This window comes from Bombus pyrosoma, linkage group LG16 (genome assembly GCF_014825855.1).
Source record: "Bombus pyrosoma isolate SC7728 linkage group LG16, ASM1482585v1, whole genome shotgun sequence".
Taxonomy (NCBI): Eukaryota; Metazoa; Arthropoda; class Insecta; order Hymenoptera; family Apidae; genus Bombus; species Bombus pyrosoma.
In genome coordinates this window covers 6,991,723-7,011,177 of record NC_057785.1, presented here as the reverse complement: position 1 = coordinate 7,011,177, position 19,455 = coordinate 6,991,723, and the positions used below count along the sequence as shown (strand labels likewise).

Sequence of the window (19,455 nt, the reverse complement as noted above, 5' to 3'; positions counted from 1 at the left end):
AATGGACAAAATATAAAATCCCACCAAATGGACGGTATGCATCGTTCATTAAAAAATTGGATCCGCAGAAAAATCTGTTTCTTTTCATATTTCGATAACAGTACATTACTATTATACCGTTAGGAGTATATTAATCATGTTATAGTTGTATTATAATATTAATTAATGTAATAATACATCGCAATATACATTCCTGTCATACTGACCAAAGATTTGTTTCTTTTGCAGCACGAATGGCTATGTGTGCCTGATGTTTCACAGAAGGGATAGCCACATAATAGAATTGCAACTGTCGGAATGGAGCCAGCAGCCCGACGACGTGTGCAACTCGAGTACGTTCAACTCCCACTCGACGCCGTACACGACGTTCATTAGTAAGTCAATTACGATCATTTATTAACACTCAGCCGTGTGAACGCCTCCCGACATTTACTCGCGTTGACTGCCGCTATTTTCGACGCTTTCTTTCCAAATAAGTTGCCGCATAATTACAATTTTTCTTCTATTTGTTACCATTTTCTTACTACGAGTCTTTGCAAGCGACGATATAATTCAAAAACCTTGAAGAAATTTTGGAAATTTATACTATACGATCGTTATCTGGCCTTAATTTTTTAAACCTTCTTCTAATCAAATATTTCAAGTATTTCAAACCTCGATAGAGATTGGATGAATTTTTATCGAGAAGTACCCAAAAAGTTTCCAACGATTATGTAACACAGAGGAGACGTTCGTTAACATTCGTTCGTTCATTAACGTGAAAGTTCTCCTCGAATATTTTATACTCTTTTTGGGGGGAAAAAGACGGACCTGTTGATTTTCCCCGAGAAATCGAAATTTCTATTTATCGGCGAGAGCCTAGTTTCTCCTAATTGACAGATCGAACAGGATATTAATCACGGCTGCGACTTCGGACACGGGAAAACGCGTTGCTCACGGTCGCAGTTTCTCGTTTTGCTGAGCCTGAAAAATAAAAACGCCGACTGCTAGAATTAAAAGTGATATTTCACTGTCGAAACTTGCCAGAGAAAAAAATAATAAAACAAAAGACAAAATAAAAAAAAAAAAGGTACAAAGGATAGACAAAAAGGGGGAGCAGGGGAATAGAAACAAAAGGGAACTAGAAAGGATATAAAATATGACAGTAAGCGCGGGAAGATATCGCATTCCCAATGGAGCACTCTTGAAACACGATGAAATTATTTCGCGAGAATTCGTGCTATTCCCCTCCTATCCTTTACACGTGTATCGATAAATAACGTCTTAACAATGGCTGGCCACGTTTCCGGCCAGGATAAATGTCCCTCTTCTACTGAAATTGCTAAATAAGCGCTCGGTTTTACAAAGAAAGACAAATTTGGTATTCCCCAATATTTTTTATTGTTGTTTTATCGAGGTTTTGTAATATCGGGGGATTTGATTCAATACACGGTAAATGTATTTATTATTCCTGTTATTTACATTTGAAAATTTCCATTTTATTGTTGTCGTAAAATCGGGAATTTTCATTCGTAACCTAAGCAGATTTCAATCGGACACATTTGAAATTTTCGACAAAATCTAATTCTAGCCAAGCGTAATGAAATTCCCTGTACCTAATTGTTAATAACTTTGGTCTAAAACAATAAACGATGCGAATACAAGAAATGTATTATTAGAATATTGAATTATAGAAAAGTTGGTTTGAATGAAATTTTAGATGAAACGTTAAGGCTTGTCTAAATAGATCCGAAATTCCCTAGCTACAATTTCTAATTTTCCATCTGAACAATAAATAGATCAAACTTAATAAGAGTGGTGTGTAAAATTCGAAGGACAAACGAAGGTAAACACGATGGAGGTGTAATTTCGGGCGAAGGTCTAGACGTGGGTTGAATGGCGTCACGATAAATTCCGCGTCCTTGGGAACGACCCCTGTCTTCGTCAGTGTTATAGAATCGCGTAATCGGCTTAAACAGAAACTGTGCTGCCTTCCGTCGAGGGTTGAGTTTACGACGGATTCGGCATATGATCCTTTTGCACGATCGTAAAGGAGTCGCTGGCGAACCGATTGTTAAGCTGCCGTCGTTCGCAAAACTTCCTCTTTGTGCCAACCGCGTTTTCGTCTCGACGATGTTTGCGTCTACGTCCCCATTCTTCTACGAGGAGACGATATTAGGAACTATCTTGGCTGATTTCGCCGGAAATGAATGAATCAGTTTCTATACTTCAACTTGTTTTCCAAGTCAGGTGGCCAAATATTTCTGCCGTTGTAAACACAATATTTTCCTCGACGTCATTTAACCTCGACCAAAGTAAATAAACTCGTTTCGTGTATTCTGGCTAATCTGGTAAACATAAATACCAGCTACAAGAATAGCGAATAGAGTAAAATTGACTGGAACAATTTGCGTATGTTGTTCGGTTGAGTAACGAGTCAGTAAGATAAGTCAGTTAACGTAACAAACAGAAATGGCAGCTCCAAGAAGCAGAAAATTGAAATCGATAAATTTTTTCCAGCACCAGACCCAATTACCAAGCAGTGCCCCAACCTTGGTCGCTACAAAATTGTGTCTGTGCTACACAATCACAATGGTGACAAAGCGGAGGACATATTGGGCGTGGATGGTGAACCAATGATCAACGCTGCTGAGGTTCAAGATGTCAGGGTCACGTCGACACCTTATCCAGGACGATGTCGCTATCGACTAGATATCGGTTGCAAGACGCCGGATCGTATGGAGTTTGCTACATCGTGCAACGACGAAACACCACCAGGTAAGATCTCTCGGTATAATTTTCTCTTTCGTAAGAAAAATTTGCTGTTTTATAAAGACGCTTTTATGAAGAAAATTTATTTCTGATGACCGTTGAGTTTCCATTGATCTTCGTTGATTTTTATGAATTTCTATTGATCTTCATCGCTCTTCGCGAATTTCTAGTGGTCTTCTGGTTGATCTTCAGTTCGTTTAATAAAGATTAGATTAGATTTTGATTCAGTTTGTGCCAGGTTTGAATTAAATTTGGATTCAATTTATGTAATGTTTGGATTAGCCCTGGGTTCAATTTAGGTTATGTTTGGATTAACTTTGGGTTCAATTTATGTTATGTTTGAACTAGATTTGGGTTCCATTTTAGATTCGGTTCAGCGTAAATTTGGATTCAGTTTAAGTCACGCTTGGTTCCAGTCAAAAATTCCGACACGTATCTCTATATGCAACCACACAACTCAAAATCATTTATGCACGTTGAGGTTATTAGATGTATAATGAGAGAGACGCGTGGATAAATTATAAGGTAGAAAAATATATTTGAAATACGGAAGTGAAAAGTACAAAAATTGAAATAATAATATGAGCTGGTCCAAATCCGCACGCTAGCAGTGTTACTCTATAACTGAAAAACCCTGAAGCCAACGTCGCCTTTCCACTGTTTATGGCCTGCCTTCGTCGCAGTCTTTTGTCTATGCGCTGTCGATGGCTTCAATGCTTTAGAAAGCTAAAAAGACCAGATGTAGAGTTTTCTTAAAAGCGGTGGCCTTCAACAATGCACGTACATTCTAAATACTGTTTGGACGCTAGATTACGAGCAGAACATGTACAAATTCATATTCTCACAGATATGATTAAAAAACTGGATCTTGAATAAAAGATTGTTTTATCAACTAAATGTCATAAAGAGTACTATATTCTGGATATTCTATATACTTTTCCATATTGTGTGCGTCCTGCACATTTTGGCATGACCGTAATTCGCAGTCTGCTCGTTACAATGTTCTCGAAAGGTGTATCAGGGAGTCAGCAACTTCTCTTTCTTCAAAAACTACGGAAGAAACACCTCTTACAGGCACCCACGTCTCTATTGACATCCGTCTTACCTGTATCTTGCGCCGGAGAATCGACTGTGCTCGCAGGGAGCATCGCCATGGGGGGTCGAGTGAATCCTCGTAGGATGGAGGCAGCTTCAACAGGAACATCTTATCGGATTACCCGCACCAGGGCCGAGTTATCCCCCCATCGTGAAGAGACGCGTCTTCGTCGCTTCCCCATTTACCTCGAGCCTCTTCCGTCCCTTCTTCGTCCTTCGAAGGGGTGAAGTTATCGCAAGTGGCGATAGTTAGTTTGCGGAGAAGTCAGCGGCGTGACGGTTGCCGTGGCTCCACGCTTGCTTATGTGCAAAGTTTGTAGCTTTATTCGGCTGTACGTGTTTATGGCGCGTGCCTGTGCGCGCGGATCCGCTCGCGTTGAAAGATAGATGCAGCGCCAAGCTTCGAGGCTTCCGGGACTCTGGCTGGGCTGGGTTAGAGATAGGGCCGACTGGTTGCACGACTTTTCAGGAATAGTCGCGGAGAAAGCTTGTCGTTGCTTGGCCCCAGCGATGATAGACTGATTCTATCGAACCAATGAATTTTGAGGTTAAGGGGTTTTGAGAGTTTGAGGTTAGGAATAATAAATGGAGTTTGAAATAGAATCGACCGTTCAGGAATAGCTGCGGAGAGAACCTGTCACTGCCTGCTTCGAACAATAATGGTCTGATTTTATCGAATTAATGAATTTCGAGATTAGGGGCTTCTGAGAGTTTGAGGTAGGGAATAGGAGATTATTGTGGGATCTGTTATTTGATGGCATGTAAGGGGAAGGGCTCGTGAGTTACTTTGAACAGTTATATCGAGAGAAATAGGTCTTGCAGCTAGTTCTTGAAGGATTGTTTAGGGACATCTAAAATTCCCTAGCTAATTGCTACCTTTAGAGTAACACAACGGATGAAACAGATGTAATAGCACTGTTGTGGTAATGTTAGGTTGCGGGAAGATTTCTATTCATGGAATGTTAAATGAAACAGTAGGAGTTGTTTAGATAGACTGAAAGTTCTCTACATAAAATATTATGTTAGAGAAGAGTTATGCAATAGATCACGGCTTGACTGAATAGTTAGATTTCATCCGATAACGTTCTCAGATTGGTTCTATTTTATCATAGTGATATTGATTCGTTTTAATTGGGTTTTAATTGGTTATTGTAAATATACAATACATAACATAAGTTTCTAGATCTCAACTATCATACCGTAACCAGATAAAATATTCTAAACAGCGAATCTTGACAAGATTCTAATCCCAGCACGGACAAATACTACGTTGGAAATGGATGTAATTAACGATCGTTACCAGAAGCCTGGCTGGAGACGTTTCGAGATGTTCTCTCTGGGTCTGGGAGCTAAGATCGCTGTTTGTACGAAGTCTTAATGACCAATTCGCGTTCCGCGTCTACAGAGGGGTGGTGCTGCAGTCTGGAACGCAATCCCCTTGTCGACAGTCGTAAGATACGAGGCTCGACCGGCTAAATCCTCGGTTATGTCAACGTTCTGCTCCATGCTAAAATAATTCCTGATACCGAAACGTCACTGTAACTCTCTCTCTCTCTCTCTCTCTCTCTCTCTCTCTCTCTCTCTCTCTCTCTCTTCCTTTCATGAATCTTCGTGTTTTTGTGGATTAAGAATCACGATGCCAACCTAATATCTGCAATACCATTTGATCGTAATCTTTGATCTTCTTTGAGAGTTTGTCTAGTAGAAGATACATTTTCAGGTCGAAGATTGATATTCTTGCGGGTAGAAATAGACCCGTGTTCGATTAGGTTTTAGTTTAGCTTGCAGAAACTTGGGAGATCAGCTCTAGCTTGTAATGTGCTAGTTTCGCAATTAGAGAACTGTAGAGAGTCAATCCGTCTGGTGTATACTATCGATGGGAAGTTCGACAGCAGTGTGATTATTGAAGCAGAGGTAAAAAGATGAAATAGGTGAAGTTAGGATGAAGCGAAATACTTGAGATTTAATCATCTGTGAAAGTTCAGGAAGTGATACCGACAAGTTTTTCTTACGCGTACTTTAAAAATAGAGGTTACGGATTGCAATTTTGCAAAATTAAATTCTTTATTTAGTATTTATTAAATTCTATACTCGTTATTTATTACCACATAATCGTGGAAAAAGATTGCAATTCATTTCTGTCTTACGATAGATAATTTATTACCTAATAATTTATTGTCATGCTTAGCAGAGATATGGAAGTTAATATTACTCGTTATTGTACTCATTTCAGTGCTATACCAGCATATTAATCGTCTGAAAGCAATAACATTCACTCCAAGTCAAATTAGTATAAACCCAGAGCCCTAAAGTGAGATTAAAAGATTGCAGTTTTCTTTGCTCTGTGACACGAATCCACATCGTCCCTGCTGATTTTAATTAATATCTTCAGAAGCGGTAAGGTCTTCCCTTTGAAGTGCTTTTTGAATCGTGTCGATACGACGCTCCGTTCCTCAGATACTGTCGTGTAAATAGAAGAGTAATTTTTTAATATTTCGCTATCTCCATCTTTGTCACACTCGGCCACTGACCTATCCCTTTCCTACCACGCGTGGTCTGGTCAGTGAGAGACATTGAGTCAGCAATGTTTTTTATCATTCCTAGCATCAAGGCATGCAGTTGCTCGGAATGAAGTGAATCACCAAAGCTACCAGGCGCCGCCATCTTCTATTTTAAGCGCTCGAACTTTCAAGCCTTGTATCTCGGGAACGAATTGAGCTATCGACTTCAAACAAAGTACGTTTTCAAGAACGCGTTATACTCTATCTCTCCAGGATACTTTTCAGAGAAAATTCCAGGATTCTGAAGAAAAATACAGCCAGGGAGTACGATAGAATTTCCTTAGATAAGGAACCTTAGTTTTGCTGGATTATTTTCTAGAATCTTTACTAAGATTATCAAATATTTTGGAGAAAGATAATGTCAGTTGCGTAAGGATATATTTATCGAATGAATTAAAGAAAATATAATTTGTTGGTGTGTTTAAGTTTGAAATGAAATATTTCAGTAAATAATAGTAGTTGATTCGAATGGCTAGGATAAATTATACGGTAACTTGGCACCGAGTGAAGTTAAAAGAAAATTGAAGAGGAAAATTGTACACTGTTTAACAAGCTTTATCGCAACTTACATCGTAACCTTTTCCAGGAATATTTTGATACGTTTAAAAACGTACAGTATCAAGTGAAATTACGTGCTGTTCTAAGAATAAACGAAACAAGACGTAACGTGACTAAAAATTCAGTGCAATTTTTTTCAAAATGTTTCTTCAAGACTATTTAATATTCTAAACATATTTGATTGTCATTTTGCACCCTTTATTCTTCACAAATTCTCGTGCTGGAAGATTGTATGCTCTGTACGATATTTGTTCTTAAGAAAAAGGAGCAGGAGAAACAATTTTTGAACGTCGTTTAAATGCAAAGAAGCAATCGAACAGAGAATTTATCGGCATTTGCGGATCAGAGATGGGCACGGAGACTGACGTCTCCGATTTTTATCCCTTTTGAAAGCATATTTGGTGAAAGGCGTAGCTTCTTTCTGTCGCTGAATTTTCCCGTTGTTTATTTCCGTTTTCAGCCGACGCGAACTGTCGCGCGGACGCTGTAAATTCTCATCTTTCTATCTTGCAGCCTCGATAAGGTATCGGGCCGAGACAACACGCCAGATATCGACGTGTCGAAGCGATTTACGGCTTTCGTTTATTTCGTCCCCGTTCGCGCCTTCCTCGAAAACTCCAAACACACAGAGAAACTCGACCTTTTCTCTTCTCTAAAAGCCGCGTCTCCCTGTCGAACATCCTACATTCAAGGACCATTTTTCAAGGATTACTTCGAAACGATTCAGCCTTGAACACGTCCAAGTTAATTCGAAGTCGTATGAAACAATTTTAGATACTTTGTCAATTTCTAGAAATATATCTTTAGTATTACGCGATAGAAAAATATTTCAATAGTTTTAGTCATTGAAAAATATTAAGTTGGATAATAAGTTCAATCCTGTTTTCTTGTAACAACACATCGAGTGTTGGCATTTTCGGATGACGTCTATTTGTATAATCAAGAAGTATCTTAATTATTATATCACTCTGTAATTTTTTATTGAAAATATTCAAATACGTGCACTTTTACAATTTTTAAACAATTTCTGTAACATTCTTTGAGATGTAGACATTAGCGAGAAGCTTATTAAGCCAGTAAACTATATTAAAATTTTATTGGTGGATCGATATCAAACCATTATCAGTAACCAATTATCTATTGTAATTATGAGGCTACTCAACATAGAATTTATCTTCAATCAATTCAGAAAACCACCGCCTATCATTAAACCTCGCGAAACATAATATCTTGAATTTCAGATAAAAATAAGAATGGATTATATTAAAATAATTATCGATAATCAATTTTCCATAACAATTATCAAACGATTCGTTGCAAGTTTGTCTTTGACCCGTTCGAAGAATAATCGATCACTATTAAACATGACGAAATATACAATTTCTCGGGGCCACCATGTCTGCCTGAGCGAATATAGAGGCTCGAGTACCGTAAAAATTTAATAATCGAAGGAATTCTAATTGCGCATAGTTGATCATAATTGAACGGTCTTAGCCAGCGTTAGTCGTCGTGGATAATTTAATTCCCTTTTCACGAACGTTAAATCTACTCCTTCTTTTACGGTGGCTCGTTTCATTCGCTCCCATTTTTACCTTTCCCCTTTCACCTTGCCCCGCTCATTCCACCTTCCCTCGCTGCCCGTTTAGTCGAGCTTGTAACTCGGTCGTGAAACGACCCTTAAGGTGAACGAAATCGAACACTTAAAATCGTTGCATGGGTGATTACCCATTCAGTACTTTCGTTAGAACGATAAACGTTCCTCCGTTGCTACTAGAATCCTTTCTTTCCCTCTTACTCTCCTTTAACAGTTCGAAACCGATAAACTACTCGGAAATCGTGCTTTTATACTTCGATTCTCGATAATGAGGTCACATTACCGGCTGACGTAATATTTCCATGCTATAACCATTCGCTCGATCGTTTTTTATATTCCACTTTCTTCGTTTTGTCCTGTTCGTCGATTGCTCCAAGCATAATTAAATATTATGGTAACAGCGTGTTCCCTTGACGGAGGGATTCATGCTGCCAATAACGATGTCTTTGTGGTTTGATGTTGCGGTTCAAATGGTTTGGAGTTTTATGCGTTCTATAGGATTTCTAGAAATTATATTACTATTTATTATTGCGTAGTTTAAACTCTAATCTAGCTTGAAACTTTATAACAAATTAATCTCTATATACTCTTTTTATTTTAAATTTTCAATTTTAATTTTGGAGAGATGAAAGTTCTTATTTTCCAGTGACTCTAACGTTAATTATTATTCACAGTTGAACATTTAATATTAAAGAAGCGTACTTCATTCTTGGTATACAATTAAATAATGTTGCGAAATACGTGGTAGATAACTTTGTCAATGAACTAGCTACTCAATTTCAACTGGAGATTTAAAAATGATAAAATATCTAATTTGCAAATAAAAAGGAATTAAGTAGTATCTCTAACAAAGTTAATGGTACCTATAGAATATTCTTGACTAATGTTTGAAATAATTTTTAGAATTAGTCATTTGAATTTTAATTGTCTATACAATGATAACGAGTAGTATGTGAGTGAAAAATGGATTGTTTCAGAATATTCGTGCCATGGAACTTGGATCGAGAACGACACAGCCTATTTGGTGGCGAGCACCGAGAAAGGAAGATACTGTCTCGTTTACAGTGCTTCTGCAGCGGCGACAGGAAGTCGCGAGCTCTCGGTGACGGGCCATCTTGCTTCCTGTCCGAGGGCTTCTCATCGTCATGTAGTTTCATGGCAGGTCAACCTCACGTCGTATGGTAAGCATTATCACCCGTGTTCCTTATTATCACGTCGCAAATTTCCATTAGGACATCGAGTATATCGTAGCTTCAAGGAAATTAGGGAGGCAGGAACATGTGAAATTAGGAAATTTGGTACGTAAATAATGAAGAAATTGCAAAATTATAATCTCGGAAAGTTAGTAGACCCGAAGTACGAAAAATCGGGAAAGTAAGACGTTAGAAAGTCGTTAACTTGGAAAATTAGGAAATGAAATGTGTGAAACATTGGAAAACTGGAAAATTCGACAATTGCAAGCTTCGAAACTTGGGAAGTTATAAATACGAGAAATTAAACAATTTGGAAATTGGAAATTTGAGAAATTGTAAAGATTTTGAAAATTACAAAAAGTTAAATGCATCATAAGTAATAAAAAGATATATATAAATATAAATTCGGAACGTATTGGGAAATTGGAAAAAATTGAAAGATCGGAAAATAAGGAAATTGAATATCTGTCATGGCGACTGGAAGTCGCGAACATTCAGTGACGGGTTCATCTTGTTTCCTGTCCGAGGACCTCACATGGTCGTGCAGTATCGTGGCAGGTCAACCTCACGTCGTACAGTGAGCATTGTCAGCGACGTTTCTGATTATCGCGTCTCAACCATGACACTGATCGTATTGCCCGAATCGCCCAGTCACTCTACGTGCTAATTAAACGATTGAGTCACTTTATCTTTCAAATTGGATCCAATTGAAACGGTATTGATGAGGAGGTAGAGATTCTGGGGAATTAGGGATTTCTAGGGGAAATTAATTGTTCGACAGAATAATAAGATTGGCAGGCAGAGATTTGATTATCGAAAAATTGTGCAACTAAAAAATTAAAAACTCGATATATTAGGGACACAAAAAGATAAAGAATTGTTAGGTTGAAAAATTAGAAAGTTACAAATATGATTGTAAGAGAATTGGAACGTTCCGGAAATGGGGAAAATCTGGAATTGACATTTCAATAAATCAAGCGATAGAAATATTAGAAGATTAAAAAAAGATTTCTACTTGAAACATCGAATAATAAAAAAATGTTGAAAAATTTCAATATTTAAAAACTGTACAAATTGAAACAGAAACCGTACCAGTCGAATCATCGAAAAATAAAAAAAAAAGTTGTTAACTATGTAAATAGCTTGAAAAATTGAAAAGCCTAAAATTTCTCTAAAGCTCGAACCAAAAATATTCCATATTTAATCGTTGCAATTCCGCTCACTGTACATCAGTACCAACCGAAACTAACCAGAAACAAATTTTTCCAGCGCAATGCGGCGACATCTCGACGGCCACGTCGTGGACCTTCCGGATTTCCGCCTCGGTTTACATTCTGGCAGTGCTGGGCACCTTGTTCGGCAGATACATCGCGAGGTGATACCACTGAGTGAAGGAACTAGGCCACGTGACGGCTGTGTAGTACCAACCTACTACACAAAACTCGAGTCGTCGGTACAGCAACTACAAACAGCAACAACAAAAAGAAAAAAAATCTCTATATATATAAATATAAATATAAATATATAAATACAAAGTAAAAAAATATATATATATAAATACAAAGTATATATATATATTAAGCGGAACGATTTACGAACGAAGGAATGAACACGGAATGCGTGTCGGGAGAAAGTAACCTAAATAATCAAGCATAAATAGCGTGTAAGTGTCCGTGGGTGCGAGTCGTGCAGAGAAGAGGGCGCGACAGGAAAAATGAGATAGGAGAGGAGAGAAAAAGAAGCTTGTTAGAGAACAACCTAGTCGTTGCTTGGAACATGGCGGATCCTTGGATCAAACCTTCGATGTACATACAGATATGTGTACATGTATATAAAATTCACTTAAGCAAGCTTCGGTTTTATTGGAGTAGTTGCTTCGGAAAGTATTGTCTTCTTTTAAGGGTCAGGGAGAACTGAACCCTTCTGCAAACGAGCATGTTCTCTTTATATGGCCGAATTGGGTGAAGGGATCTTGGGAGGTTTTTAGAGCAATTGCTTTTGACTGAATTTTTGTCTTGCTTCTCCTTTTTAAACTTTTCTTCTTTTATTTGTCTATGTAGTGTTTACTGGACTATCTACGTTCTTTTATTCGTCGATTGGTGAAAATGTTGTTAAGCGTGTTATTTCTGGATTGTTTTCCTATCCGTAGATGGGTAAAATTAGTATAATTTCTTTTTTCGACTATATGATATTCGAATTTCAATTTGCTTCAATATTTTCAAATTTTTCCAAATATTTCATCCCAATCAATCTTTCGATTTCCCTAGCAATATCGAAATACACGCAAGACTTTCGAATTCCAAAAATCTCGATTGTTAAATTTCCCAAGCAACCCGATTCCCCGCAATTAACCTCGCTAATTAGAAACCTCCCTGGCCGAATGCAACGTGCAACGCATCGCGCGAATCCAATTTAAAAAAAAAGCACGAACAGCAAAAACGCCGAAAAAAGGACAAAAAAGAATTGCAAAAAATCCTAACCGCTAAAAAAATCGAAAAAAAAAAAAAAACGAGAACTAAAGGGTGCTGGGGCCAATATTGTGTGCGTTCTGAGTGGTGATACTAGCCCACGTGTTTGTGAGTGAGAAAGAACCAGATAGCAAAACGAAGATCTGAGAAAATAAAAAAGAGAAAAACCAAAAAAAAAAAGAAACGAGAGAAAACAGAAAGAAGCGAGTGTGAGAGAGAACGAGAAACTTATGACACTTATTTAGGTCCAGGACGTGTCCGCCATGTTCGAAGTGGTGCGTGCTGTTCTCCAGGTCGAACAGAAAACGTGTATTTGCTCGGAACAGGAACGTTTCAGCTGTAATCGTACGCGTTTTAATTAAAGTTCCACTGCACTCGAGCGAAGAGAGAGAGAGAGAGAGAGAGAGAGAAAGAGAATTTTTCTGACATATGCGTGGATATGTATGCGTGTGTACGAGTGTAGAAATTTCAAAATAACGAAGAGAAAGGAAAATAGCGAAGAAACAGATTTTTCGCTGCGCCACGAGTACCAATGGCTCAGAACGATTATTATTATTATTATTATTATTACTGCCATTATTACGATTATTGTGTCGTCGTGAGAGCTAGAATGAAGGTGTAAATGTGGACTTCTCTCTTCTTCTGTGGCTTCTTTCGCGTGGTTTTCTTTCAGTTCTTGCCACCCCTCGGCTTTCACTCGTGAATTACCCCTAATGTATGGGTGATTAGGCGACTTTGGATCGTAAGACACGCCGAAAGCTAATGTAACACTGTTACAAGGAGAATACAGGCGGACTGTGGGAATTTTTCGTGATCCCATCTGATCCGATTTACGTGATCCTCTGTGGTTTACGAATTTCTACCCTTGGTCGACTCTTAAAACGAAAGTGAGTTTGAATGGATTGAATGGATTTTGCGACTTCATTTATGATTAAAATAGATTTAATGAATATATTTATTTTGATTTTTAATCTAGAATTTATTTCTTTAGATATTGATGCACGACATTTAAATTCAAGGAGATTTATGTTATTTGATTTACAATTTGCATTAAATTTGTAATTTAATCAGTTACATATATATATATTTATGTAATTTTCTATTCAAGTATTAAATTTAATTTGCGTTAGATTTAAATTAGATTTAATACTGAATCTATGCACATGATCCGATCAATGGAAATAATGAAAATTGCGGAACCATTGTATTTTATGCAATGTAAAGTGGAGATGGTGAATTTAAGAGTCGATGACAAGGATTGACTTAGTAAGAGAGATCATATGAAACTGAGTGAAGGAAAGGTTATGGTACGGTGACTACTCGGTCCATTTTTTGCTTTGGAACAGATTAATCTTTTTCTTATAAGACAAATATTTGATACCTTTTATCGAGTTAACGATGTTTGTGAGTTATAAAGAGAAATAATGAAAAAAAATGTTCCTCGTCTTTTACATGTATAATTTGTCATATGGGAAGAATGAAGATACTCAAATATTGGAAAATATTGGAAAAAATGAAAAGAAGCTATGAAAAATTATGAAACGAAGACCTGAAAACGTTCAGTCCATAGAAAAGATGAATATCTCGGAAGTCAGAAAACGTTCAAGTATTAGAATCACAAATATTAAAGCCAAAGATTACAAAGGAAAGTACTCAATAATTAAAAAAAAAGATGTAAACTCCAGAGCAACAAAAGGATTGACTCGGTCAGGGACAAGGGATTATTAAGAGAACCACGACATATCGATAAATCGAGAGAATTCGAACAAGGAACTCGGAGAAGCTGCTAGATAGCGTTAGATAATCAATTATCTCATCAACTTCCTAACCTATGAAACCAAGTAGACGAAACAAACGGAACGATACCGATACTGAAGCAACTATAAAAACATTGAAATGAAACAAATCTAATGCGCAAAGATCCAAAATCTCGACAAAGTACAGATATTTTTCACCTGGAGCTATTTTAAATAAGGGCCTGCCAATAACTATGCGAACGAAGGAAAGAGATAAGGGGCAGTACTATGATCGCGTAAATTTAGTCGATTCGCTATACATACTTGGATAGTTGGATATACATACTATAAATACAGATATAAATACGGGATATAAATATTATAAATATTATACATACGTTATGTATACATATATATATAAATATATAAATACTCGAGGACAATTCGATGTTGGCTATAAACTTGTAAACTATTAGGTAGATAGAAGAAAAGAGAAAGAAAGGGAGGACTTGCTCCGAATGAATGGAAACAAGAGAGTAGAACGGGTTGCCAGTGTCTAGGCGTACAGGTTTTATACTAATCGAGGCATCTCGATGCTTTTTGATGTCTTTGTTACGTCTAATTCACTGTATACTGTGTTATATAATATTAATTAATATATATATATAATATAATATATATATAATTATCATAAGGATCGTATGGTTCTATTAAGAACTGTGAAAGTTTTTATAAATTCGTCTTTATAGTATCTAAGAGCGCATGAAAGGTCTATAAAATTTTGTGATACATTTGACGATCGAGTTTTGTGATATAGTGCCGTTTAATTGTGTTTGAAGAATTTGTTGTGGTTTACTTATCTTTTTAGAGCCGATTAGTTTTGGTCGATTTAAATTAAATTAAGTTTATTATTGGGAAATTCTTGAACCAAAGTTCAACTGATCTTATTGTATGTAATTAAAAATTAATTTATGATTACCTGTGTTAATTACTATTATTAATCGAACCGTAGAATATACCTAATTTGTTAGCTTAGTTCTAATCTCTGACTCAAGCTTCGTTTTACTCGAACTTAATTTTAATTAGTCTTAGACATAACCTAAAACTTACCTAGACTATATTTACGAACTTAAAGATTCGTATAGTATATCTTGAATAAAATAAGCTTCGTATAATTACGAATTTAATATAATTTGTAATAACTCGAGACTTTATTCTATATGAATCATTTTACTTTTGTTTAACTACTCTAGTCAATTCCAAGATGGTAGACGACAAGGATAACAAGCTTTAATTATTCATAAATTACTAATCTTAAAATTATTGATAAATCTTTTATACGATTTTAAATAAAATCCGGAACTGAATAAAGTTATATCTTCTTCTACAATTCCGAATAAAATTGGGGGCTTACACATTTTAGGTTTCTACGTATATAATAATATTTAGACACAGAAGCATCGAAATGTCTCAATAATTACAGCAAACGATGCCGGATCGCTGTTGCTGCGTATAAAGCACTCGAAACTCTGAAAATCGATTAAAAGCTCGGCGAACCGATAGGTCAAGCATCATCCCATATTTCTAGCTAGAAAAAAAAAAAGAAAAAAAAATCAAAACGCGGCTTGTTCCGCCATTTTTTATCCTCCCAGTCGTCGGAGAAGCACGGTTCCAGTCTTTTATTTCTTCGCGAGAAAGAAAAAGGGAAAACGAGAAAAGAAAGGGATGAGTTTTCCTGTAAATAGTAGGTTTAACGATTTTTCACGTAGAAGGAACGAAAAATAAAAGTAAAAATGAAAAGTGGCAACATTGAAGAAATTAGGAAAGGGGAAAAAGAACATTTTTCCGCAAGAAAAATATGAAACGAAGGAAAATGTGGCGACGAAGGAAGAAAAAGGAACAATTGGATAGATTCGTGAAGAATTCGGTTTTATATAGAATGAGAGAGTGTAGATTTCAGGGTATTTATATCGAGGGTTAAATAGTTATATACAAGAAAAAAAATATTTAAATATAAATTATATTATAAATATAAATATAAAAATATAAATATAAATATGGAAGAATATATTATATATATATATATACTATGTTTTTATTGTTGTGAAGTTATTGAAAAAATAGCCTACGAGTGCTGACTCGTTGGGCCTCCTCGTGTTTCATCGAAGAACGAACTTTTCTCAAATTGTCGTCGCTTCCATCGTCGTATTTCTGTCTTTTTCTTTTCTTTTTTTTATCGAGTGAAAGCTGGCAGTGGATGATCTTTTCTGTCGAACGTGAAGTTGACTGTGGTGACTATTAAGAAATGAGATTTTTTCGTAATCATTGTGAACTTGCTTTAAACCGAAAAAAATTTTAACGAAACACCGTTTCGTACGTAAAAATCTTAAGGCGAATTAATTAAACAATTCTAATTAGAGTCGAAACCTTGTAATACAGAAATTAATGTTTAATAACGTCCTCGAAACATTTTAAAGCAAGTCTCCAGAAAATTTAGTCTCCTACTTTGATAATTTATTTCCAATTTTTAATTATATAGAAATAATTCAATCTTTTGTGAGTATCGTTTAGGTATCATATTTCTCGACGTATTTAAAATCGCATCGAGTATGAGAAATGATTTCTAGATGACAGAGAGAGAGGCACGTTCGATGAAATAATGCTTCTGTTCCGAGGCGAATACTATGGGAATGTACCCGCGTTCCTTCGATGATGTAAAATAATGTTTATATCGTAACGAGGATTCGAAAGACAGGTACTCGCGGAGGTGCGTAGTGGGAAACGCGATTTCGAAAGCGAACGAACACGATCCGGACAATTTTCAAGGTGATAGGATCAAAGATTGAACAATTTAAAAAGGGAAAGGCATCGTCGATTCTAAATATTTAAACTTAAGCAAATAATATCTCTTGATTAACAAATTTTAACATCTCCCATACTTTATTTCGTAAAATTCACGAAACATATTTCATGCAAAATAACCAAACGTTTAATTGAGCACGTTAAAATGTTCACGATGCACCATGCAACAAAGGAAATTCATATTTCTTCAAGTTTCGATGAAACTTTATTAAACTTCTTCCATAATGAAGAGATTCGATAATATTACTAGCTACTGCCAAAAAGTGAATTTCTTTTTTTAGAGTTAAAAGAAATCTTCCCCTGTCACCAAATATTACTAGCTACTGCCAAAAAAATGAATTTCTTTTTTTAGAGTTAAAAAAATCTTCCCCTATCACCAAAGCGTGAAAGTTAATTAAAAAAAAAAAAAGAAAAAATAAGGAAAATGCACTAAATTGAAGCGATTCGTTCCCTACCCTCGTCGCGCGCACACGTTACTGCCTGTAGAACGAAACACAACGACTACTACCGTCTCTAGTCTTAGTAATTTACATGGTAATTTCAATTTTGTAAATTGAATTAATTGGAGAAGAAACCCTCAGCAACTCTCGGTCGAGAAAATTCGAAATTCATTCAAATCGCAGCACATTCGATATAAGAGCTAAAAAGCAACTTGTGACTATAAAGCACTGCCTATAGTCACTACATGTAATCTGCACTGTACTATAGTAATTATTGTGACTCCTATGGTTATTATATAGTATAGTGTGGGGACAACTGTAGTCACTGCAGTGACTACACTCAGTCTTTACAAACACTCCTCTAATCAAATGAATTTAGAATGAATTCAGATGAATTTCAAAACAAATTTCCTTTAAACCCATTATGTATATCAAATTACGCCTTCATTTTTATTTCGTCGATTTTTACAGACAAGTTAAAAGTTAATTGTAACTTTGGAGAAATAATTCTAAATCCAATCTTCAAACGACTAAAACACATAAAAAGAGAAAGAAAAGACAAATCGACGAAACTGTTCGAAGAGGCGAAGGAGGATCTAAAATTCATGAAAATCAATTTGATGAGGGGGAATTTGAGTTTCGAGATCTCGATCGAGACGGTAACCATCTCGATATACCCGTACTAACCACGCTAGGTTAAGGATAGCCACGTGTAAAGGACGCCTGATACATTTTTTTACCGAACGAAAAAAAAAAAAAAGAAAAAATGCGAAAAAAATGAAAAAGAAATAGAGATGTCAGCTTTATCTCGAACCATGATGTTAGAGGTTAGGCGTGGAAAGGAGTGGTTTGCACCCTCAACTGAACTTTCCGAAACGTGTAATAAAAAAGAGAATGAAATGAGATGACGTATAGAGCGTTTTATGCGCTCTGTATTCTCGAAAATGAGAATTTGACGACCTTTCGAATTTCGAGTTTCGAAATGTCCCGCTTTGTGGTGAAAGCCATGTGACTCTTTGCGCGACCAATGGCGTGTCGCCTGTTGGATCGATGAATGGAAAAATGCAGAAATTATACATTGACACATTGACACTCACATACATGAACTATTACGACGATACTTATTAATGTAAATGGTTTTTCATTACTATATTATAGATGTTACTTAATAATATATTTACAAATAATTAAGCGACAGGCTGATGGTTTCATTTATACCTTACCCTAATTTACATACTAATAGGTACGTGTTCTATAGTAATTTATCAGTATATGTATTTTCACGGATAAGTAGAGAGATCGCCGATGCAATGTTAAGAAAGTTAGGCAAAAAGTTTGCACAAGTGCAAGAACCTCTATTGTATGCACATTTCTTCTCCGGTGTTTTTGGCGGGAGAAGTATGCGAGAAATGTTCATTCGATGGAGTAAAGACGAAAAAGTAGAAAAATTGCTTCAAAGTTCGATTAACTATTTGAAATAAATTACTTTTTTTCGTATTGATTTCAGAGCAACAATAAGGATACAATAGGCAGCCAGTAGCAACCGGCAATAAACAACAGTACTCAACATCAACCAGCAGCAACATTTCCATTTCGTGGAAATGGTTATATAATACAATAAAAATTAAGTTTCTGTATTGCATAACAATCATAAAAAATATATTTAGCAAGAGTTTCAATAAATCAGAGTATTTCGACAGAATTTTACAATCTTGCTGCTTATCCTTTTCACTGTCCAATCCTACAGAAACCTACAAACAAAAAAAGGAAGAAATGAAGTTAGGAAGTAGTTACGCAAACACGAGATCTAAAGCAGACCCATGTAAAGAAAGACAACGAAATAGTTATCGGAAATTCCGAGAAAAGGTGCCTAATTCCAAGAATTATCGAGGTAGTGCTACCTCCTGTACTACGTAATGTTCTCCTGTTACAAAATCGCTATTCTGGCCGACAAATATTTTTCTCGCCTGTTCTCAAATAACGACGTCCTTTGCAGGAATGTCAAAAGGTTCCAAATACCTCTTGCGCTATTTTGTTTTCTTAATACTTACCAATACCTACCAGTACTCATCAATATCTAACAATGTCTACTAATACTTACCTATTTTGTTGAACTCGTTCTTCATTTTCTACAATTTGTTTCTTAAAATTGTATGGGGATTAGAAAGTAAGGATTTGCGGATTGCGGATGTTTGTA

General features: G+C 36.2%; 1 protein-coding gene across 5 annotated transcripts in view; it reads left to right on the top strand.

The window, feature by feature from the left end:
• The window catches only part of LOC122576788, a 314,658-nt gene extending 299,724 nt beyond the window's left edge, over nt 1–14,934 (top strand). For all 5 annotated transcript variants that reach the window (XM_043747566.1, XM_043747562.1, XM_043747563.1 and 2 more), the window contains 4 exons: nt 229–374; nt 2,500–2,757; nt 9,537–9,740; nt 11,022–14,934. In XM_043747566.1, coding sequence (XP_043603501.1) covers nt 229–374; nt 2,500–2,757; nt 9,537–9,740; nt 11,022–11,131 — 718 coding nt within the window. In that variant the 3' untranslated portion in view covers nt 11,132–14,934. The remainder of the gene's footprint in view (nt 1–228; nt 375–2,499; nt 2,758–9,536; nt 9,741–11,021) is intronic.
• The last annotated feature ends 4,521 nt before the right edge of the window (nt 14,935–19,455 follow it).